The 25,037-nt window shown below is 43.0% G+C and overlaps 1 protein-coding gene and 2 non-coding genes across 4 annotated transcripts; all 3 read right to left on the bottom strand.

Moving 5' to 3' along the window:
- Positions 1 to 241: 241 nt before the first annotated feature.
- On the bottom strand, positions 242 to 4,651 carry RPSA (ribosomal protein SA). Of its 2 annotated transcripts, none has more exons than XM_053469089.1 (8): positions 4,578 to 4,651; positions 3,550 to 3,718; positions 2,636 to 2,754; positions 1,830 to 2,075; positions 1,103 to 1,231; positions 786 to 945; positions 662 to 697; positions 242 to 402 (listed from the first exon to the last, which is right to left on the bottom strand). In XM_053469089.1, exons 2-8 carry the CDS (start codon positions 3,680 to 3,682, stop codon positions 302 to 304), a joined length of 924 nt encoding a protein of 307 aa, XP_053325064.1. In that variant the 5' UTR covers positions 3,683 to 3,718; positions 4,578 to 4,651; the 3' UTR covers positions 242 to 301. The 2 variants fall into 2 exon arrangements, with proteins under 2 accessions (XP_053325064.1, XP_053325065.1); XM_053469090.1 differs by having other exon boundaries at positions 242 to 399.
- On the bottom strand, positions 1,286 to 1,441 carry LOC128501053 (small nucleolar RNA SNORA62/SNORA6 family). The gene has a single exon (XR_008354993.1). It is a non-coding gene; the product is annotated as a small nucleolar RNA SNORA62/SNORA6 family (small nucleolar RNA).
- On the bottom strand, positions 2,147 to 2,307 carry LOC128501054 (small nucleolar RNA SNORA62/SNORA6 family). Its single transcript, XR_008354994.1, has one exon. It is a non-coding gene; the product is annotated as a small nucleolar RNA SNORA62/SNORA6 family (small nucleolar RNA).
- Positions 4,652 to 25,037: the final 20,386 nt, after the last annotated feature.

Genomic DNA, 25,037 nt, shown 5'->3' with positions numbered 1-25,037 from the left:
TTCTGCCCAATTTGGCCTGTCGGTCACTCAGACTTATGCTTGGCCATTCTTTCCTGCTTCTAACACATCAACAATGACAAAGTGTTCACTTGCTGCCTAATACATCCCACTCACTGACAGGTGCCATGATAATCTTACCAGTCTTATTTACTTCACCTGGCAGCAGTCATAATGTTATGACTGTTCAGGGTATATCCACCCAGAGGGGATAAGAGGCAAATAACACCCAACCACACAACCCTTCAAAAGGACTTTTTTTTACTATCCATTTTTCATGAACAATAGCACTTTACAATTTCCTTTAAGACCATTCAGTTGTTGTTCCAACCCACTCAGATGCCTGAGCAGTTGGTGCAGCAGACCAGTCATCTGTGCTTGCTGGTTGGGAACTCCAGTCCTCTGCTGTAGAAATTGAAGAGATTAAAGGTTAGAGACGTGCACATATTAGGAACAAATTAGGTGACTAAATCAATTCAGCAGGGCACAAATATACCAGATATTAAAGCTCTAATATAAAAAGAAAAAAAATACAAAAAAAAAATCACTTTTCTGGGAAATCAGAAAAGCTGGTGTACTTGTTGCCCTGAGGTACAGAACTGGAAAGTCAAATTAAAATAGAAATGCTAGTCATTGAAACAGTTATGTAAAATCTGTTCCTCACCTTGAGGTTTTGGAGCAGCTTGAATGTCTGCACGTTCTGAAAATGAAAAAAAAAGTAAAATAAAAACCAAAATCAATAAGTGGGCCCCTCAGTCTTTTAGAGCACTGCAGTGTGGCAGTCTCACCTGGCGCAAACTGCTGAATAGGCACAGATGGAACCTGTACGCCCTCCGACCAATCGGTAACCTCTGCAGGTGGAAAATCTGGGACTGGTGCAGTCCATTCACCTTGGTACTCTTCTTTTGTAGCAGCCTTCTCTGCTGCAGCTTGTTCCTCTTTATCAATCTGAAAGCAGCAGAAGTTGATCACAAGCCAGCAGTTTAACACCCCCCAGATCTCACGGAAACCAATTTCAGATTGAAAGGTATGTTAATCAGTTTCACACAAGCTACAGCCTCTCGTGGCTGCTGAAAATCAGTAAAGTAGTTAGACCAAAACTAACCTCATCAGGGTCCCTGTAGAAGTACAAGTCAGGCATAACCTCCCATGGGTGTTCACGAGAAATTGTACCTCTCATACGCAGGACCTCACGAGCCAACATCCACCACATGAGACCAACGGAGTGTGCACCCTAAAGAAGCAATACCAAATATATCAGTGTGTAAGAAGACTCAAAGATGTGAAAGGCTGTGGCAAAGTTACTATCCAACACCACTCACTGAAGCATTAGGGCTACTTGTGGTGTTGGCGAAAAACCTGCCATATCACTGTAGCACACATCCTACACTCAAGAGTTCACAGACCAGATTGGTCTCAGCTCAGAGTTCTAACTGTGTGCAAAGCAACCCATTGTTATCCAATCACATAACAGATAAGTGCCACTTTTTTGTGATCAGAAAAGTTATAATATGGCGCATAAAATCCAGATAAGCTGGAATGACTATTGCAAGAAAACAATGTTACCAAGTACCTCTGTCTGCGCTTTGTAGCTTGCAGTCTTGGCAGAAGGGATTTGACAATAGAAATCCCTTACCCCCAAATAAGAATCCAAGCCATTGCACAATAACATTTTTCACACTAGGTTTTCAGCAAGTAAAAAGTCAGTCAACTGACAACTCCATGACTAGCTTTAAACACAAGTTAGTGCATAACCAGACCCCCAAGCTAAATTATGAACTATAGGATGCGTAACTTTCTTGCTATGGCATCTGAAGCAAGACAAACCTTACCTTATTGTTGCAAGGAATAGCAATATCCACATAGCGCAGGGGTGAATCTGTATTGCACAACGCAATGGTGGGAATGTTGACATACGATGCCTCAGTGAGGGGTTGGTGGTCAGCCCTAGGATCGGTCACCACTAACAGCCGTGGCTCACGAAAGGCAGCTTGGATCTGGTTGGTGAATGTACCAGGTGTGAAACGCCCAGCAATTGGTGTGGCACCACACGCAGATGCAAACTTCAGTACTGCACGCTGCAGGGAAGAGAGAAGTTGCAATGAAAGTTCTTCCAGGTAGTAATGTCTCACTTCAATCTGCAGACAAAAACTGTAGCAAAGATCACTATCAAACTCCGATCATCGAGCACAGGCTCTGACGGTGTTAGCGAAAATCCTGCTTCTGTATTAATGTAGCACACTTCCGACACTCAAGAGTTCACCAAGCCATAATATACAGCTGAAGCTCTGAGCTTTAACAGTGTGCATGACTAGGTATCCCATTTAGTTATGCTATGGAAAGGCACAACAGATGTAGGTGGTGTGATTATAAAGATATTTGTGTACACTAATTAGTTGAGCCAGCTTTTATAGTTTATAGAATCCGAATATACCACCATTGTTAAATGTAGAGCATGACAAGGATTTATAATTCTAGACACTTTAACTTTCATAGTCATCTAGCACAGGATAACAAGCAATGTTAAAGACCAAAAACATAGGGTCAAGATTGGTGAAGGAGGGTGTCCAGCAGACATTCAGCACTTAAAAACATTCAATTTGATAACCAAAGTTGCATACAGTTAACTAGTAATTACTTGACCAGTGTTCCTTGAAGAGATGACACAAACATCAGCAGGGTTTTCAATGGCTACAATGGCACGAGCTGCAAGTAGCAACTTCTCCCATGTGCGCTTTAGGTTTATTATGTAAATACCTAAAAAGAAAACAGCCATATTAAACTGGAAAAACCTGGCACAGATACAAAATTTATGTGGGGGGCTCATTGTGCAGTTTGTGAATAGGCAGCCTAATCTCCCATGTTGCTGCAGGAGGATTTCCCTGCAACAAAGTGGTGACTTACAGGTGCTTCCTAATTGACTTCTTTGCACAGCTTTTTAATAACATACTGATACATCCAGTCATGGAGGTATTGTAGCCATAAGCCATTTATTTGAAAATGACACCATTATCATATGCATTACTCCATTCTCCCCTGCAAGCTCATTATGGAACACATGTGAAATTCCCCTGATCCTTGGCTTGCAGGCCATTGCCTGAACGCAGTTTACACTGCCAGCTCTGTACAGGGCATGCAAGAGCTCTAGAAGGTTTAATGAGACTTGACACATGGGCAGAACTAATTCACATTAATTCAAATGTGAACACTTTCCAGCCAGTAACTTTTGATGGGGATCCACAGGGAAAACATTGGCCAGCATATCAGAATATAATTTGAGCATTCATGTCCTACAATGTCACTAAAATCACATAGGAAAAACTCAAGATTAAAGTGCACTTGTGCGGGTGTAAAGGGTAAACAAGATGTCACTTTTTAGGGCACAACATTTTCACCTAAACATTGTGCTTGAAAATGTAGAGTTACCGGTCATTTTTTTTTACCGTAGTAACAAAAATAATTTATATTTGCTACAAGTTTGGCAAGCATAACACAAGTGTCCTTACATGCACTGGATCCTGTTACCCACTTTAAAGTCAACCGTACACTCACCATCACTTTTTCTCTTGTAGATATATTGCTCCATTTGGAAGTCGAGGTTTGTGCCACCCAAGTGAGTTCCTGCAGCCAGGAACTTGAGGACATCTTCCTCCTTCATTTGAAGGACTTCAAGACCTCCGGACATTGTTAATTACCCCCCTTTAAAGCAACGATGGGGAACCTGAGAAAACAATTACACATAATTGAGGCATAATGAGCAGCTTATTAACACTTTAGTTAATATTTTAAAATACGCTACACGTGGCTCCTGGTGGCATATTCGTAAATAAACCACTAGTATGAAGGGGGTATACTGGTACATTACCACTGGTTATCACAATGGTATAACATTCGAAACACGTTTAAATTATAGCTTCGGACCATGCGAGGCTCCACGTTTAATATATAGGAATAACTCGCGTCTGACCCACCGGTAGACGTGATTATTTGTGGAGGACATGTCACCAAAACGCCGATAAACACCATCGACTTCAACAAACCCGCTCACGCGTACTAACATCGTTGTATGGGCACGTTAAACAGAAACGTTTAACACATTTAAAGCAATGCGGCTCTAAACACATTGTGAAAGAACGTCATTCCCCCTCCCCAACCCTTTACTTGACATATCAAAGGAGGTTTTATAATTCAATGAAACCTCCTTCACATGCGCAGCGTTTGAGTTTAGTAAGTTAACAAGTGCATAGTTATAACATTCAGCTTGGATAACAGTAACGAGCAACGTGCTACGGCAGAGTATGACGCTTCCACAGCAGACAGCGGCCATTTCGAATAATCCATACGAACACATTTAATGTTAACTAGGGCAAACTTGACGGAGTAGCACTACGTTAATCGTTAGAATAATATTACCAAAGTAAACACACTTTGTTTACAGATACCATAGGGCAGAATGAAGGCGTACACGGAGGTGAACCGTTGCTAAATTTCATGGCTTTAAAACTCAACTCTTGTACGCGTAAGAGTTGTTGTCTAGTGGTGAGTATTTAAAGCAATTAACAAAACTCCAAAACACTCACTGGACACAAAGCCGTATGGAGATCCCGCCTCGGCAGCTTGAGCAAAAGAGAACGCGAAATGGCAGCGATTCCTATAAGTATACTACTAATTGACCAATCACTTACAGTGTTGTACACCCATGCCTTAAGGTGTCCAATGAAAAAACGCTTTACTCCAAAAAGAAGGCAGGGCACCAGCCATATTGGTACTCCTGGAAAGGGGTGACGTACCAATTGCCATCTTCTTACGTCTAGTTTTATACGTCTGATGCGGGCCTTTGTTATGGGCAGGTTATATATATAATATAGCTAAAATCTGGGTCGCGGTAATATGGTGTTCATTGAGTTCCGTAGTATACTGAGTGCTGTTGTGTATAAAGGTATAAAGTTCTACCGTGTTAGGCATCGAAAGAGAGAAAGCATTTTTGGTAAAGATGATACCTTTATTGTCTGACGTATAATGGATTGCAAGCAAATGTATTGTTGTGTAGGTGGTGTCCCTCCATGTTAAACCTTTACAACGAACTGTCTGATATTCCCTGAGGTTATTGTCCCAAAGAGTAGTGTTTCCACAGCCAAGTAAATTACACACCCATACCTCCCAGCATTTCAAAATGTGAAAGAGGGACACTTTTTTTAAACAGCGCTCTCGCTGATACATCAATACAATTGCACTTTACAATGCCGCCCTTGCATCGCTACTTAAAACACTCTACATTTTTGTCAGCACGGTCATGCATATTAAAAAAAAAGAACACATCGCGTTCCCATGAGGCTCAGCCAAACATACTACTTCCATGATGCTGGCTGAGCATGATGGGAAGTTCAGTGAACGGTAGATATTAGCTGTGAATTACAATTCCCATGATGCTCAGCCAGCCAGGTGTCCACGCAACTAGGCATCGTGGGAGTTTAAATTCACAACTAACACCTGTCATATCATCTGCTGTTAACTACAGTTCACATGAAGCTCAGCCAGACATACTGCTTCCATGATGCTGCCTGAGCATCATGGTTAGTGCAGTCAACAGTAAAGCTGCAGATGCTAAATGTGAACTACAATTCCTGTGATTCTCAGCCAGCCAGGTGCCCACCATAATGCTGACTGAGTATCATTGGAAGAGTAGTCAACAACAGCAGAGATTTTTTTTTAAATTAAAAAAAGACTAATCTTACACACTGCTTTTACACACAGCTGCCCATAAACACACACATATACACATACACTGCCCTTACACACGCCTCTCCATACACACCGTCTTTACACACACCTGCCCATAAACATACATATACACGTACAGTGCCTTTACACACACACACATATAGTCAACTAGGGCTGCAACTGACGATTATTTTCATAATCGATTAGTTGGCCAATTATTTTTTCGATTAATCGTATAAAAAAATTACATTTTTCATTTATTTTAAATTATTTAATAAAGTAACATAGGATGTTAAAAACAAACGGCAGAATACAATTTTTTTCTTGTTTTTATTTCCCCAACCTGCCCCCCAGTTATGCATATTTGAGCCCAGGCTTGCCACACTGCCCTCCCCGACATGCCACACTGCCCTCCCAGACATGCCACACTGCCCTCCCCACATATGCCTTATATACCCTATATGCCTTTTACCCCCAGATATGTCACTCTGTCCTCCTCAGGTATGCTGTATACCCCCCCCCCCCGATATGCCATAGTGCCCTCATAGGATTTGCAGACTCCTTCACAGACACAATACTTTTATAAATAAATACAGGATTAATCTTCACTGCCCCCAGGATTTAGATTCCCCTCAGTTTGCCCCCCTTTACCTCTATCTGCACCTTAAGTTAACCTTATTAAATGAATTAAATTAACCCTCAGTCCTCAGCATTAAATTAATCCTGAAGAGAAGACCCCATTAACCACAACTGCCCCTAAATTAACCCTGAAGACCCCATCAACCACAACTGCCCCTAAATTAACCCATTAACTATAACTGCCCCTAAATTAACCCTAAACACCTCATCAATCACCACTGCCCCTAAATTAAGCCTAAACACCCCATTAACTATAACTGCCCCTAAATTAAGCCTAAACACCCCATTAACTATAACTGCCCCTAACTTAACCCTAAACACCTCATTAATTATACCTGCCCCTAAGTTAACCCTAAACACCCCATTAACTATAACTGCCCCTAAATTAACCCCCACCTCCCCTAACTTTCAGCAGCCCAAATATTAATTTTATACTCACAGTTAGATGAGTGTCACAGCCATGGCGATGCTAAGGAAATGGGCGGAGCCAATCGGTCATTTGGCTCCGCCCCTTTCTTCCTCTTTGTCCCTCCCTGCAGTCACTGCCGATTGGCCCCGCCCCTTTCTTTCTCCAGCAGCGATTGCAGGGAGGGACTGGAAAAAGGAAGTGGGTGGGCCAATCAGCAGTGACTGCAGGGAGGAACTGTAAGTAGCAACTGCTGCTGTGACTCCTGTGAGTCAGACTAAACGGATTATAACACGAGGGGTATTTTTCAGAGCATTTGCTCTGAAAAAACCCTCATTTTATAATCGATAAAAATCGATTCAACTAATCGATAATGAAATTCGTTGCCAACGAATTTCATTATCAATTATCATCGATTTTATCGATTAGTTGTTGCAGCCCTATAGTCAACAACAGCAGAGATTTTTTTTTATTAAAAAAAAGACTAATCTTCACACTGCCTTTACACACAGCTGCCCATAAACACACACATATACACATACACTGTCCTTACACACACATATAAACATATACTGCCCTTACACGCAACTGCCGTTACACACATATACACTGCCCTTACACAAAGCTTACAAATACACTGCTCTTACACACACCTGTCCATACACACACACAAGCTTACAAAAACATACCGTATTTTCCGGCGTATAAGACGACTTTTTAACCCGTGAAAATCTAATCAAAAGTCGGGAGTCGTCTTATACTGAAACTTACCGAGCCGGACTGGAGAATCACGAATCTCTAGGGGAGGGGCGAGCGGGGAAGCCACCTCCCCTGGGCCGGTCTTCAGGGCCGCGCCGAGGTAGGTGCAAGATCATGATCTCCCCAACTAGCCCTGATCAGCGGGCGCCCGATGAGCCGGGCTGGTTGGGGAGATCACGACCTCCCTCTAACTAGCCCAACATTAGGGAGCTCGAGGTCTGGCACTTCAGACCTCGGCTTCCGTGCTCCCTAATCAGTACGCGCCGGCTTTTGATGCCGAGCGCGGGGATGACGTCATGTCCTGGCGCTCGGCATCAATTGCCGGCGCGTAGTGATGAGGGAGCAGTAAAGCAGAGGTCTGAAATGATAGACCTCACGCTCCCACAACTGGATGGAAGATAGAAGATGAGACAGGTAAGAGATGGGGAGAAAGGGGAGTAAGTGCAGTGTATGTGTATATATGTGTGTGTAAGGTCAGTGTATGTGTATGGTCAGGTATGTGTAAGAGCAGTGTAGGTATTTATGTGTTTGTAAGCTGGCGTGTGTGTATATATATAAATATATATGTGTGTGTGTGTGTGTGTGTGTGTGTAAAGGCAGGGGTGTGTGGTGAGGGAAGTGTATAAATGTGTATGTATGGACAGGCGTATGTTAGTATGTGTAGATATATATATATATAATGTGTGTGTAAGGGCAGTGTATGTATATGTCTGTGTATGGGCAGTATATGTGTGTAAAGGAAGGGGTGTGTGAGGACAGTGTATGTGTATACATGTGTGTGTGGACAGGGATATGTTAGGGAGAGCTGACCCACCCAATTCAAGCAGGCTTTGTATACAACAACCAGCCAATCATCGGTAAGGTACATCGCTTGCCGTGATTGGCTGGTTGTTGTATACTGGGTAGAGGGGTAGTCTTGTACGGCGAGTATAGCCCAAACTCTATATTTTAACTGGAAAAGTTAGGGGTCGTCTTATACGCCTAGTCGTCTTATACGCCGGAAAATACGGTACATATTACACCCCATTCTCCCCATCTCTTACCTCTTCCACCATCCTTCAGGGATGACGTCATATCCCCGCGCTTGGCATTATTTGCCGGTGCGTAGTAATGAGGGAGCAGTAAAGCGAGGGCTGAAGTGACAGACCTCGCTCTCCCTAATGTTATGCCGACTAGAAAGAGATTGTGATCTCCCAACTAGTCCTGCAGGCTGCAGCTGCTGATAGGGTGGCTGTGCCCCCCCCGCAGCTGCACCTGATGTGAGAACGGCTCTCACCTCACCCTAACCTCTGTTCCTGGGAGAAAGGTAGGGATAGGCGAGACAGAGACCCAAAATCGAGACTGTCCCGCCCAAATCAGGACAGTTTGGGGGCATGCAGATAAGTACATCAAAGAATATAAGAGTACAAGCCAATAAGCTTGTATGGTTCCCTGGCAAATGTTTGGAATGAGGGAAAACCTACCAAAAAAGGGCTTGTGATCAATGTTCCCTCTAATTTTTCTTGGGTGATGTGCGCAGAAAATTTCTGTTGTGCAAAATTTTTCCCAGAGCCAAAATTTTGTGCGCACAATATGCTTCTACAGTCCATATAAATTGGTGGAGCTGAAAAAAAAATCACATTGCAAGGGGGTGGAGCTATATATTTCCCACCCTTTTGACTCCATGGTCTATTCTAAAGGTGGAATTTTCACCGCAAAAATTAATTATGAGCGAATCATGAGCGGAGGCTCCGGGCTGCATAAAGGAACAATATATACCGTATTTGCTCGATTATAAGACGACCCCGATTATAAGACGACCCCCCAAAATCAAAATATTAATCTAGGAAAAAAACAAAAAGCCTGAATATAAGACGACCCTCTAGGAAAAAAAGTTTTACCAGTAAATATTAATTCATGTAAATATATTTTTTAAATTTCCTTTTATTTGCCAACCTGCCCCCCCCAGTTATGCCACTCTGCCCCCAGAAATGCTTTATACCCCCCCTATTTGCCACTCTGCCCCATGATATGCCTTATACCCCTATATGCCACTCTGGCATATAGGGGGTTAAAAGGCTTATCATGGGGCTGAGTGGCATATAGGGGGTTAAAATGCATTTCTGGAGGTATATATGCATATCATGGGGCTGAGTGGCATATAGGGGGTTAAAATGCATTTCTGGAGGTCCAGAAATGCATTTTAACCCCCTATATGCCACTCAGCCCCATGATATGCCTTTTAACCCAGCATGTACTGGCTGCCTTGGCTTGATAGGAGTGTGATTGCTGCTAACAGCAATCACACTCCTATCAAGCCAAGGCAGCCAGTACATGCTGGAACCTGGGGATGATAGTAGTGGGATTACAGCCTCCCTATGCCATGCTACAACCCCCACCCCCCTTACACATCCATGCTATCACACACAAACACACATTCACAAACATTTAAATACTCATTCATTCCATTAATCACACATACTTCACACATTAATCACACATACTTACCCAAAAACCCTCCCCCACCCCCTTACCTGAACTGCAGATCTCTCACTCGAAGACTTCTGCAGGGGACCGGCTGTACCAGCAACTTCTCTGGCCCCGCCCCCAGAGGAGGGAGGGGGAGATAGAGTTCTGTGAGGAAGCTACAAGCTTCCTGTCCTCCTGCTTCTAACGGAAGAGACGCTGCTCGCGACCGGTAAGCAGCATGGCCCCAGCCATTTTTTTGGGGTCTGATTAGAAGACGACCCCGATTATAAGACGAGGGGTATTTTTCAGAGCATTTGCTCTGGAAAAAACCTCGTCTTATAATCGAGCAAATACGGTATATATTATTATTTTTTTTTTATTGGGAAAAACTGCATACCATTGACAGGGGTACAGCATAACACCTATCACTATATACTGAGGCACACATTGACTGGGGTACAGCATAACACCTATCACTATATACTGAGGCACAGCACAACACCTATCACTATACATTGAGCCAGACATTGCCAATAATGTAGCATAACCCCTATCACTATATACTAAGCCAAACATTGATGTGGTGTAGGCCTACTGCTTCAGTGTCTGGCTTAGTATATAGGGATGCACCGAAATGAAAATTCTGGACCGAAAATTCAGCAATCACTTGACCGAAACTGAAAATGACCCCCCCCTTTAAAAAAAAAAACCCCACTTTATTAAAAATTCCACACCAAAATTGGACAAAACCCCCCCAACAACAATATTATAAATATATATATACACACACATATATATATATATACATACACACACATATATACATATATATATATATATATACACATATATATATACATATATACACATATATACACACATATATATATACATATACATACACACACACATATATACATATATATATACACATATATATACATATATACACATATATGCACACACATATATATATATATATATATATATATATATATATATATATATACATACACACACACACACACACACACACACACACATATATATATATACATATATACATACACATATATATATACAGATATTTATATACGGATATTTATATACACATATATACACACACATATATATACATATATATACACACATATATACATATATACACACATATATACACACACATACATATATATACACACACATACATATATATACACACATACATATATATATACACACACATACATATATATACATATATATATAATTGCTAACAGCAATCACACTCCTATCATGCCCAGGCAGCCAGTACATGCTGGAACCTGGGCATCATATTAATGTGATTACAGCCTCCCTATGCCATGCTATACCCCCCACTTACAGATCCATGCTATCACACACACACACACACACACACTCATTCACAAACATTCAGCATAACACCCATCACTCTCACACACTTACTAATCCACTCTCACTTAATGTTTTCCTACCTTTCCTCTGTTAATTACTTTTCCTCCTCCTCTTCGTTCTTCCTCTTGACTCTTCTTCTTCTTCTGTGTCCTGTCCTTCCGGTGCAGTAAAGTAGGTGGGCGTGGCTTCAGTGCTGTGTGCCGGGATCTGACATCTAATCCCGACGCACAGCATCAGTTGCCGCGCGCATAGCAAGGGAGCAGGATCGGAGGTCTGTATTAACAGACCTCCCGCTCCCTTGATTGATTTTAAGCCGGTTGGGGTGAGATTTTTGATCTCCCCAACAGAGCTTGCTCCTCCAGCGGCGGACATTAATGTCCGTCTCTGGAGGAGTGCCAGCGTCACCCTGGACAGACTGCCCGCCCCCCAGCTCCCCGTTAGGTACTGTGCGCACAATGTGAGAACGTGTGCGCTCCCTCGAAAAGTTATGTGCGCGCGCACAAGCGCACAGCTTAGAGGGAACAGTGCTTGTGATACGTTTGTACACCAGGCTTGTGATGAAGAGCATACCATTTTCTAAAAGGAGAATTAGCACAGTTTTGGGTTATATAGGCAGAAAGAGAATATAAATTAATATTCAAATGTTGGGGTCCGTCTTATAATCAAGCAAATACTGTACTGGAGGAAAGAATAGAGAGGGGCTTTGTGACTTGAATAGATTTAAAAAAAAGTACAAGAGGGAAGTTTTTTTATTTAAAATTTGGAGAAATTTTTGAAAAAAGTCAGTCTAAAACTAAAGGGTCAGAAGCTTAGATGTAATGTCAAGAAGTTTGGTTTACAAAGAGAATGGTAGAAACGTGGATCAGCCTCCCAGAAAAAGTGGTATAGACTAACAAAAAAAAACCCCTGAAAAAACCCTCATCTTATATTCAAGAAAATCGATTCAACTAATAGATAATGAAAATGGTTTTCATTATTGATTATTATCAATTTTATCGATTAGTTGTTGCAGCCCTACCTCAATAGAAGAGTAGTATGGGAAAAAAAGATTTGGGTATAGATACCTGAATAGAAGAATGGCATGAGGCTGAAGAAAACATGCAAGGGGGGGGGTCTCTCAGACTGTTTCAGGTGTTCCCTGGGTTCTCTCTTTGTTACAGAGACTGTTCTGTCTTAAACCCGCACAATTATTTGAATTTGTCTTTGACTATCTTAATGATGTCAGTATTTATCTGAAGGCCTGAAATGGTACTATTTGTTGGCTCATTGTAGTTAAAGTGTCCCAGGCTCATCAATGAAACACAATGTCCTGATATGGGGATATTCTTTCTATTTTTGATTCCCATACACAGATGAACATAATGTTCCATACACTGATGAATTCTCTAAATAGGTATGATAAGGCCATTTAGCTATTGTGGGGTTGTCTGTTAACTTGACATTGTTGTCTCCTTCACTCACATAGTGTCCTTTCTCTCCCCAAAATGAGATTAATATCCAAATTAATGACATTTTACAGCTGCCACTTTCACACATTGGCTCATCACCCATTTTCCGTAACCTGTAGATTCTCCTCTTCCTTTTGGCTAAGATCAAGTGAGTACCCCATAGAGAAGGAATGCTTGGTCCTCTGGGTTTGAGGCTGAGCTAGCTTGAAGTCCAGAGGGCGCTAGGTTTTTTTAACCCCTTAACGTCCATTGACGGGTCATGGAAAACGATCACTTAACGACCTATGACGTGCCTGCCAATCACTTTCTTCGCTTAAGCACTGTTGCTGTAATACCTTAATGTCTAGGCATTCAGCAACACTGAGATCTGCATCATGGGCCATGTCTGCCCCCTCCTGGTGGGCATCAACATCCGCCATACAGTGTATGGTGGCGGAGGCCCATTTTAAAAGTTTAGGAGGCGATCAACGATCACCTCATAAACTTCAATGGTGTTGCTGAAATGCCTCGGCGACACCGAACACTCACCCCAGGATGTGCTGTGACCGCTCCCGAGATTGGTCACAACCGCCACTGCGAGTGATTTTGCCACTCGCAAAATGGCGCCGCATCCTTTAAAAAAAATAACAATAATAAGTTGGAAAAGTTTGCCAGAGGGTCTCCAGATCCTCTAGAGAACTCTGGCTCCACTTGCAGGTTGACTTGCATTCAACCATGCAAGTCAATGGAGCCCAGCTTTCTTATTACTATATGATTAGTAAAATATTTCAAAAATAATTAAAAAAAATATATGGGGTGGGGAGTGGTAACATTTAAAAATCATTATGCATCAGAGGAACCATCCAGTTCCAGCAAAATGTAAAAAAAAGTCCAAAAAGAAGAAAATAAAAAAAATAAAGTTTATTATTATGAGCAAGTGCTAAAATTAGTGCTGTATCTTCCAAAAAATCTTGACATGGAAAGAGTTAAAGTAAAAGCATTTCAAATACCCAAGGGGTGTCTAATTTAAAAAAAAATGAATGGTTTTATGGGGTAAATTGGAGTGGCCCAGACTGACTAAAATGGGGGAAAAAAGCTCACTTCCCAAATGTGGCATTTTAACCCCAAACTCGGGAGATGTTGCTGAACACACATTGGGGTGTTGTTTGATAGTGATGTATACCTGGAGCTAAAAATTTATACCCGAAGTACAATTTGTGTGAAAAAAATTTAAAAAAAATTACTACCACAAACTTTGGCAAAGGCTGGTGGTAGAATCTCATGCATGGAAAGGGTTAAAATACTAGCATTTGAAATACCTTGGGGTCTAGTTTTCAAAAATATATGGTTTGATGGGGTAAATTGAATTAGCCGGCTTCAAAGATGGCCCTATTAGGACATGGGGGCAGTAAGACCAGATGTAAAAGTTCTAAGTTTAACAATGTGCACTTAAATGTGTCGTTTTACCGCCGAAACAACCCGACAAACCCATGCATGGGTGGTATCACTGTACTCAGGAGATGTTGCTGAACACATATTGGGGTCTTGTTTGAAAGTGACGTATACCAGGAGCTGTAAATCCATACCTGAAACACAATTTTATTGATAAAAAACCACTAAATAAATTATTACCACAAAGTTTGACTAAGGGTGGTAGTAGAATAAGTGCATGGAAGGGGTTAAAATACCAGCATTTGAAATACCTTGAGGTGTCTAGTAAATTGCATTGGCCAGCTTCAAAGATACCCGAAATAGCACATGAGGTAGAATGACCAGCTTTGGAAAAAAAATGGTTTTAAAATAGCAAAATGCTACTTGTACTTATTGCCCAATAACGTGCAGAAAACAGCAAAAAAAAAAAAACCCAAAACATAAAAACATTCGATATTTCTAAACTCAGGACAAATAGTAGAATCTATTTAGCAGGTTTTTTTCATTAGCTTTTTTTGATGAGTGAAAGATTTTTAGGGTAAAAGTCAGAAAATGTGTTTTCTTTTTCAATTTATTTTTTTATTTTTAGATAATTAGATAATAGGATCAAAACTATGGTGTCTGAAGAAAGCCCTTCTTGTTCTGAAAAAACAATATATAACTTGTGTGGGTACACTAACTGAGTGAGGAGAAAATTACATCTAAACACGAGCACCACAAAAGTGTTAAAAAAGCCTCTGCCCAAAAGGGTACAAAAGGTAAAACACAGCCTGGTCCTTAAGGGGTTAAAATTAGACTTGCGCATTCGTCTTCGGGCGACATGTAAACAAGCACGAAGAGGCCGTTTTTTTTGTTCGTGCCAAAGACGCGTCGAAGAGAATACAGTGCCGGCAAAACGTAGGAGAAGATGAAGACTCACAATCACGAAGAATCGAAGGTCACTCTTGTGACGTCACGCTAAGGGTCTCGTCCAATGCCTGTGCTGCTGTTTTTTTAATTCTGAAAGCGCCTTTATAAGACCAGAGCTTGCCTGAGAGATCCATTCATTTTTCGCTGTGACTGCTTTGGCAACACTGCTGTGCTGCATCCAAGCGTTACAGAGAGATTGTTCTGTTCTGTGTGAGACTGGTAAGCCTCAGCCTGCCATTTCTCACAGTGTACTCTTCCTCACTTCAGTTCTACTGAATTAATAATATTTAATAATAATAATTTTATTAATTTAATCATTTTTTTTATTTAATTTGTCATCAACTGTGTAGTGCTGTTGAGTTGACAGTGCACTCAGTGCCTCACTGGCACTGGGGTGCCTTTGCCCTGGGCTGGCACTAGTGCCTACTGCCTGTCCTGCTTAAATAAATTAAATAATAGAATGTATAAATAATTTAATAGAATATATTATTAATAATTGAATACATATAAAATTATATATATTTGTCAGTTATATATACTATAGTTAGTATAGTATTAGTAATAGTATACTAGTGTAGAGTGTACTGTAGACATTCAAGACATCTACTAGTGTCTAATCTAAAATCAGTAATATTAATAATTAATAATTGAATACATTATAAAATGATATATATATTTGTCAGTTATATATACTATAGTTAGTAATAGTATACTAGTGTAGAGTGTACTGTAGACATTCAAGACATCTACTAGTGTCTAATCTAAAATCATTAATATCAATAATTCTATAATTCTTATCTTAATAGTTAATTAAATTAGCTATAAATATAATTAATAATTACTACTAGCTTATAGTTCAGATAATCTTATTAGTACTGGTGCTGCAGCTCTATAGTTTGTGCTTTGTTTTAGCAACAGCAAGAGACTGAGTAAATTTTTCTTAATTAATAATATTTCATTTTATTTCATTTGTTTTGCTCACCTCAGTCCATCAGTGAAGTGAACTTGTTGGGCTAGTGAGTGCAGCCGCATAAGTGCTGTGTTCTTTTTTGATCAGCAAGCAGTGACGTTAACTGTTTTGCAAAGATTTTCTCATTTATTTTACATTTTATATTAATTTTATTAAAAGTACCCTTAGTGTTTTGCTCACCTCAGTCCATCAGTGAAGTGAACTTGTTGGGCTAGTGAGTGCAGCCGCATAAGTGCTGTGTGTTTCAGCAAGCAGTGAAGCTAACTGTTTTGCTGTGACATTTTATTTTATTTCTAATTTCTTTTCAAGAAAAATTGACTGTGTGACAACAACTGTACTAAGCAAAGCTTCAAGCTACTAGCTGTAGTACTAAAATAATTCTAATCTTTAATCTTCTTAATCTATAATATATTATATAATATAAATTCTAATCCATAATCTATAATATATATAAGTAATTATTTCTAATTCATAATCTATATTCTATCTGTAATCCATAATATAAATAATTCTAATCATTAATTCTAATCATTATATTAATAATATTATATTATATATAATTTAACCTCACTTTAGCTTAATGGGCTTGAGAGCGTCTGCCTAGAGTTAGACTAGAATACTCATATAGCTTTAGGATAGTAGTAGGATAGGCTGTTAGGCCCGTGTAAATTCAAAGTCTTTAATTTTTTTATCCCCCTTTTTTTTTTTTTTTTTTTTTTTTAGTTTTTTTTAGTTTTTTTAAACACTACACTACACACACAACACAAAATTTGAAATGGATCCTCCTTTTGGGACTAAGGAGGGACAAGCTCCATCTACCACCACCAGCACCACCACTAGTTCTAAGATGCAGCCTTTGCGTCAGTCTAGTCGGTCAAATAGGCCAAGCTCTCGCTTATCATTTGGGGAAGCATTGCTTGAAGGATCATCAAGTAAAGGAAAGGCACCAAAAGCAGGCAGTAGTAGTGCGGCTAAGCCCGCAAGCTCTATGTTTTTTTTACGGAAAGCCTAAAGCACCAGAAGCACGTTCAAAGTTAAAGGGTAGCACAACTAGTACTTCTACTAGCCCAGTGAGTAAAAAGAAGTGCCTTTTGCCCCAAGCAGCATCTTCCCCATCCACGAGCAGCATGCAAGGTACCAAGCAGAGTCAAATTAGCAGCAAGACTCAGAGGGGTCCCAAACCAAAGCGATCTCATTCCTTTGTAGGGAAAACCACCACCACCACCCCCACCTCTACCGCCTCTACCACCACTAGTGCTGCGCCTACTGTTCCCACTGGTACCGCCACGCCATGTCCTCCTAGTACCTCTGGCAAGCCACCAAGTCCTTACAATATTTTTGTGAAGACAGTTAGAGAGAGGGCTACATATAGTGGAACTCCACCTAGCGAGGTAGCAGAGGAGCCTGAGACTGAGAGGCCAAGTGCAGAGTCTGTTCTTCCTGCTCGCACTACTACTAGTCACGAGTCTCACGACGATATCAGTTTTAGCTCCAGCCTAGCAGGAATTCCATTCGATCTGGCTAATGAAGAACTAGACTATGAGCCAGAGGAAGTAGAGGAGATGAGTGGTCAGGAATCAGATTCCTCAGGGATCAGTGTCCAAATGACTAGTGCACAATTTTCCCCTGAGCCTCCACCTTCTCCGCTACAATCATCACCATCACCACCACCAGCAGCAGTAGCAAAACCTAGCAAATCTAAAGTTAAAGCAATTAGCAGTCCCACTATGGCCAGTACTGTTACCACCAGTCCCACCACCACTAGTTCTGCCTCTGTTCATCCACCCCGAGCAGTAGGAGCAGCACCCAAGGCACACTCCAAGGCTATGCGCGCCCCAATTTGGGAGCACTTTGAAAATGTTGAAGAAGGGTGCATGTCCAGCCCACCCTGGAACAATTTGTGGCATTCCAATCCAAAAGGTCAATGCCCAAACAGCAGGCCAATAAAGTAACGCGACTTATTGGTCAGTTCATTGCTGTTGGAGGAGCATCCTTCTCTATGATTGAAGGGGAGCCTTTCAAACAATTGATGGCGGCTGTGGCTCCACAATATACAGTTCCGTCACGTTCCACTTTCAGCAGGAACATTGTCCCCTCATTGTATCGGTCCTGTGTTGCAGCAGTGAAAGAGGAGCTTTCCAAGGCTGCTGGTCAGTCTGTTCATTTCACAACAGATTTGTGGAGTGCACCTAGTGGGCAGTATGCCTTTCTTTCTTTGACAGCACACTGGTGGCAGCCCGGTGTGCCCAAGGAAGCTGCTGCAGCAGGCTACCGATCATTCCTTCTCCATGCAGAAGTGATGGATGAAAAGCACACTTCCCAAAATATTTTGCATGCGATGAGGAAAATGTTTAGCCTTTGGGTGGGAGCAGAGGCAGGCAGCAATGTTGAAGTTGGTTTTGTGGTAACTGACAGAGGTGCCAATATGGTGAAAGCACTGCGAGATGGTCATATTGTTGGTGTGCGCTGTGCAGCCCACATCATCCATCTTGTAGTGAAGGCAGCAATGTCAGAAGGAACTAATGTGGCAGCAGTAGTTCTGTCCCGCTGCAGAAGGATCGCTGGGCACTTTCACCATAGTGTTAAGGCTAGCCAACTTTTGAGGGAAGAGCAAGAGAGGTCAGGTCTTCCCGTACACTGCCTACGTCAGGATGTCAGTACACGGTGGAACTCCACTTTAGACATACTGGAGAGGATTTTGGAGCGGCAGAAGGCAATCCATAATCTTGCCTCAGAGCACAATATTGGGATTACATCTCCATTGAATAGGGAGGATTGGACAGTGATCACCCAGCTAGTGGCAGTCCTTAAACCATTCAGGGATGCCACAGAAAATTTAAGCTCAAACACTGCCAGTCTTCTGGCCCAGGTAATCTCAGTGTCCTCCCATCTAGGCAGCAAGATGGATGTGTTCCTTGAAAACCGTGAGGCTGTTCAAGGTGGCACTCTACATCCTGACGTAGCAGCCATAGTCAGGAAGCTAAAGGATCTGCTAAAAGTACACCTTCGCAAACGCATGGAAGAGAGTCCCGAAATGATGCTAGCGTGCCTTTGCGATCCAAGAATTAAGGGAAAGCTAGCTTTGAAATTCAATGTTCTCAGTAACTACCGGGAGCAATTGGTCAACAAGGTGCGTGACTGGCAGCGTAAAATGGGAATGCTGTCCGAGGAGGGAGAGGTGCAGGAGGAGGAAGAGATTATGTGGTATGCTACTCCTAGCAGCAGCATCAGCAGCAGTTCCACAAGCATCACAACAACACAGCTGAGTGGAGCAGCTGCGTTTTGGGAAGAGGCACTTGGGAGTATAGTTGGACCACCTGACAGAGCTAGCAGCAGAAAGGAGAGTAGTGCTGCTGAAATGGTCAAACTTTACCTCTGTGAAGTTCCTTCTGCACTTAATGTTGATCCTCTTAGCTACTGGGATGAAAAGAAGAGTGTGTGGCCTGCACTCTCATGGGTTGCGCAGCAGCTTCTATCATGTCCGCCAACCACTGTTCAAAGTGAGCGTGTGTTTTCTATGACTGGAAACATACTCACACATGGCACCTCATTTGATGGAGCAGATTGCCTTTCTTAAATTCAATCTGCCCAAGTTGGGTTACCCAGCTCTTAGCTTGGAAAGTTATTTTTTTCTCTCTAATGTTTAAGGTAGTTTCTCCCCCTGGTTGCACGTGTTTGTGGTGTGGCAACGTCTGCTACCTCCGCCGGTGTAGCCAATTTACGTTAGGGCCTAGTGTCTGAGTTCTGGAAGTCCGCTCCCAAACGCCATGGACCGACAGACTTTGATGCTTTGCCCTGGGGTGAAACAGTTGAGCGGGTCGTCAATTGCCCACTCATTCAACTTTCCCAATGCTGCTGCTGCTGGTTGTGGTGCCAGCGTCTCTTCTCTGCCAGTTCGCTTCCTGGCTAGTGTCATGCCTCAAATGTCCAAAATGTTTAAGGTAGTTTCTCCCCCTGGTTGCACGTGTTTGTGGTGTGGCAACGTCTGCTACCTCCGCCGGTGTAGCCAATTTACACTAGGGCCTTGTGTCTGAGCTCTGGAAGTCCGCTCCCAAACGCCTAGGACTGACAGTCTTTGGATGCTTTGCTCTGGGGTGGAACAGGTGAGCGGGTCGTCAATTGCCCACTCATTCGCCTTTCCCAATGCTGCTGCCGCTGGTGGTGGTGGTGCCAGCGTCTCTTCTCTGCCAGTTCCCTTCTTGGCTAGTGTCATGCCACAAATGTCCCTAATGGTAAGGGTAGTTTCTCCCCCCTGGCTGCGTCTGTTTGCGGTGTGGCAACGCCTGCTACCTCCGCCGGTGTAGCCAATTTACGCTAGGGCCTTGTGTCTGAGCTCTGGAAGTCCGCTGCCAAACATCTAGGACTGACAGTGTTTAGATGCTTTGCTCTGGGGTGAAACAGGTGAGCAGGTCGTCAATTGCCCACTCATTTGCCTTTCCCAGTGCTGCTGCTGCTGGTGGTGGTGCCAGCGTCTCTTCTCTGCCAGTTCCCTTCCTGGCTAGTGTCATGCCTCAAATGTCCCTAATGGTAAGGGCAGTTTCTCCCCCCTGGCTGCGTCTGTTTGCGGTGTGGCAACGCCTGCTACCTCCGCCGGTGTAGCCAGCTTACGCTAGGGCCTTGTGTCTGAGTTCTGTAAGTCCGCTCCCAAACGCCAAGGACTGACAGTGTTTGGATGCTTTGCAATGGGATGAAACAGGTGAGCGGGTTGCCAATTGCCCACTCATTCGCCTTTCCCAATGCTGCTGCTGCTGGTGCTGGTGGTGGTGCCAGCGTCTCTTCAATGCCAGTTCCCTTCCTGGCTAGTGTCATGCCTCAAATGTCCCTAATGGTAAGGGCAGTCCCTCCCCACTGGCTGCGTCTGTTTGCGGTGTGGCAACGCCTGCTACCTCCGCCGGTGTAGCCAGCTTACGCTAGGGCCTTGTGTCTGAGCTCTGGAAGTCCGCTGCCAAACATCTAGGACTGACAGTGTTTAGATGCTTTGCTCTGGGGTGAAACAGGTGAGCGGGTCGTCAATTGCCCACTCATTTGCCTTTCCCAGTGCTGCTGCTGGTGGTGGTGCCAGCGTCTCTTCTCTGCCAGTTCCCTTCCTGGCTAGTGTCATGCCTCAAATGTCCCTAATGGTAAGGGCAGTTTCTCCCCCCTGGCTGCGTCTGTTTGCGGTGTGGCAACGCCTGCTACCTCCGCCGGTGTAGCCAGCTTACGCTAGGGCCTTGTGTCTGAGTTCTGTAAGTCCGCTCCCAAACGCCAAGGACTGACAGTGTTTGGATGCTTTGCAATGGGATGAAACAGGTGAGCGGGTTGCCAATTGCCCACTCATTCGCCTTTCCCAATGCTGCTGCTGCTGGTGCTGGTGGTGGTGCCAGCGTCTCTTCAATGCCAGTTCCCTTCCTGGCTAGTGTCATGCCTCAAATGTCCCTAATGGTAAGGGCAGTCCCTCCCCACTGGCTGCGTCTGTTTGCGGTGTAGCAACGCCTGCTACCTCCGCCGGTGTAGCCAGCTTACGCTAGGGCCTTGTGTCTGAGCTCTGGAAGTCCGCTGCCAAACGTCTAGGACTGACAGTTGTTTGGATGCTTTGCCCTGGGGTGAAACAGGTGAGTGGGTCGCCAATTGCCCACTCATTCGCCTTTTCCATTTTTCAATGCTGCTGCTGGTGGTGGTGGTGCCAGCGTCTCTTTTCTGCCAGTTCGCTTCCTGGCTAGAGTCATGCCCAAAATGTCCCTAATGGTAAGGGTAGTTTCTCCCCCCTGGCTGCGTCTGTTTGCGGTGTGGCAACGCCTGCTACCTCCGCCGGAGTAGCCAGCTTACGCTAGGGCCTAGTGTCTGAGCTCTGGAAGTCCGCTGCCAAACGTCTAGGACTGACAGTTGTTTGGATGCTTTGCCCTGGGGTGAAACAGGTGAGTGGGTCGCCAATTGCCCATTCATTTGCCTTTTCCATTTCCTTTTCCATTTCCATTTCATTTTTTTCCGTCTGATACACAACCTACCAAACATAACACACACAATAACACATATAACACAGTGACATAACACATAACACACATAACACATATAACACAGTGACATAACACATAACACACACATGTACAATTCACAAATCACAAGGACCTTTTCTCCTGTTATTTGCCCTGGCCTTCACTTCTACACTCACTAGCATAACCCTATAACTCACACTTCACCCTATAACATATTTTTTAGTTCTTGTCCAACATTTTTCCATTCACATACCTGCCAACATACCCAACATTTTTGTGGACAGTCCTGCTTTTTTCCAGTCCTGTCCAGTAAAAGTTGGGTTGTTGCAAAGTATGCCATTATGAATAGGTAGCAAATGATAGGGATGTATTACAAGTGGTCCAAAATCAACTTAAAAATATAAAATAATCCCTATTCTTTTATTAAACATCTATGGATGTGTGCCTGTGTATGATAAAAAGGAGGCCAAGTTCCTTGGAGCATTTGTCTAGGTCATTTTGTGTACAGTACACCTCGGTACGTGTGTGCAACTCTCGTCGCCTGCCATCAACGAATGAGGTGCATTCTGGGGTTCTGCAATTCATTTGTTGATGCCAGACCAGCCCCCTTCCGGCGACCAATAGAGTCGCACACACGTACCTTCACGGCGCGAACGCATCTGCTGCTCCAATGTGTTCTTAACCCCGTATTAACCTCTGCTACGCAGCCGGGAGAAAACGAAGACGAAACGAGCACGAAGAAAGGCCACGAATATTCGCCCAAAAAGAAGACAGGAACGGGCGAATATTCGCGGAATACGAAGGTTTTTTTTCTCCGAAGACGAGTACGAAGACGAACACGAAGAGCCCCCTGGGGCCCAAGCCTAGTTAAAATTACTTGCATTTACAGATATCGAGTATGGGAATTTTGGAATCACCGAAAAGGCCATGGTGGAACCAGGTCCCCTAAAAAGAAAAATATTTTTTTCTGGTGCGGAAAAAATTAAGTACCCCTTATGAGTGACCCCCTCTCCCCCTTTACCAATGTTTTTAGCAGTCTGTCACAGAAGCACCTAAAAACAAATCACTATTTGCTGCTTTGCTGGCATCACACAGTGGCATTAAGGGAGAATGTGGGTGTAAAAGGGTTAATGGTACAAAACAGCCTGCAGGACTGCTCTCCCTGCAGGGCCCAGAGCAACTGCACCCTAACCCTGAATCTGTTCACCCCACGACCCCCAAACTTTATTTGCTACCATCACCAAGTTCTGTTGAGGGGCAGTGTAGATGGACCCCAAATTGCATGTTTTGACATGAATGCTCAGGATGTGGGAGTTCCCACCCACTGATATTTTAAGAAAGGTAAGAGTTGTGCTAAATCAACACATAGTTCAAAAAAAGGGAAGATGCCAGTGAGCGTTGTGGCAATAGTACAGTGGATTCATCTGTATGAAGACAGAGCTACTGCACAATTGTTGTTTGAGGGTTTTTTGTCTGGTTTTTGTATTCCCTTTCTGGGCATTCCCAGTTCTTTCAAAGTTAAGAATTTGCATTCTGCGTTAAATCATCCTAATGAAATTTGTGAGAAGCTTGATTTAAGGATTTAACCCTTGGAACTAGTGCCAAAAAAGGAACCTGGTGAATTTCATTATTATTCATCATCTATGATATCCCAGGAGGGAAGTCTGTTAATGATGGTATTAATGCAGATTTGTGTTTGGATTCATACACATCATTTGATGCGGTCTTAAGTTAGGTAAGACAATTTGGGTGCTCTTCTTGCTAAAGTATAGAATCATCCTTCCAGTTGTTACCGGTTAGCCCATCAAGCATACATTTAATGGGTTATATTTGGGAAGGCTTTTATTTTGTTGATTGTTGTTTACCTACGGGTTGTTCAATATCTTGTTCTTATTTTGAAAAATGTAGTTCTTTTGTAGAGTGGGTTGTGTGTCTGGAAGCGCGACTTAATTAAATTCTGCATTATTTAGACAATTTCTTACGTTTGGGCCCTCCAAATTCCAATGTGTGTGCTGTACTTTAAGCAACATTTCAGGCGATAGTAGGCAGACTCGGGATATCTTTGATACCTGAAAAAAACATGTACCATGTACCTGCAGGGGATATCCTGTCCTCCGATGAACTTCAGGGTTACCTCAGCAGTCACGCAACCTGGAAGGGAATGCCCGATCGCTCGATCGGGCAGTTTACATGTAACAGCTTTCCGACTTTCATGCCGTAAGCTGTTACATCAGATCAGACAGCAGAAAGCCGGCGATGCCAGCTTCAGCTGTCAGGGGGGATGTGTCCCTGCCGCTGCAAGAAAGGCTGGACATACCGGTACGTCCATAAGGGATTCTTGGGATGCGTTTTTTGGATGTACCGCTACGTCCACAGAGGACTTAAGGGGTTAAAGAAAATTTAAGGTGTGGGAAAATATACTGATATCTTATAATGGCAGATCATGGCTGTTGGAAACTACTTTAAACAGGGAGCTTGAGTTCACAGATGCAGCTGGGTCTTTCGGGTTTTGGGCTTATTTTGGGGGCACTGGTTATCAGGTGCATGGCTGGAATCCTGGTGAGCATGGGGCTGCACACATAATGTAACGTTGTAATGTAACTCTTCCCTATTATTCTTGCAGTAGAGATATGGACCGATGAGTTGCGTAATAAGCACATTTTAATTAGGTGTGATCACTTGGGGTGGAGGACGCTCAACCTGCAGTCCGGTTGTTGCTGCGGTATATTAGTAGGGCTTACAGTAGGGTTGGTCAGTAGCACTTATCAATAGAAAATGGCTGTGTTACCCTTTTTATTTAAGTAAGTTAAAAGGTTTTGTTGATATAATGAAAAGTTTTTTGTATAGGGTATAGGCCTAGGGATTTGAGGTACTCGGTGTCTTTTCTGTTAAATGGGGGGCATAAGGCATTTCTGGAGGCAGAGTGCTCTGTGAAATGCCTT

This window comes from Spea bombifrons, chromosome 6 (genome assembly GCF_027358695.1).
Source record: "Spea bombifrons isolate aSpeBom1 chromosome 6, aSpeBom1.2.pri, whole genome shotgun sequence".
NCBI lineage: Eukaryota > Metazoa > Chordata > Amphibia > Anura > Pelobatidae > Spea > Spea bombifrons.
Note: the sequence above shows the minus strand (reverse complement) of the source record. Positions and strands in the feature narration are given on the sequence as shown.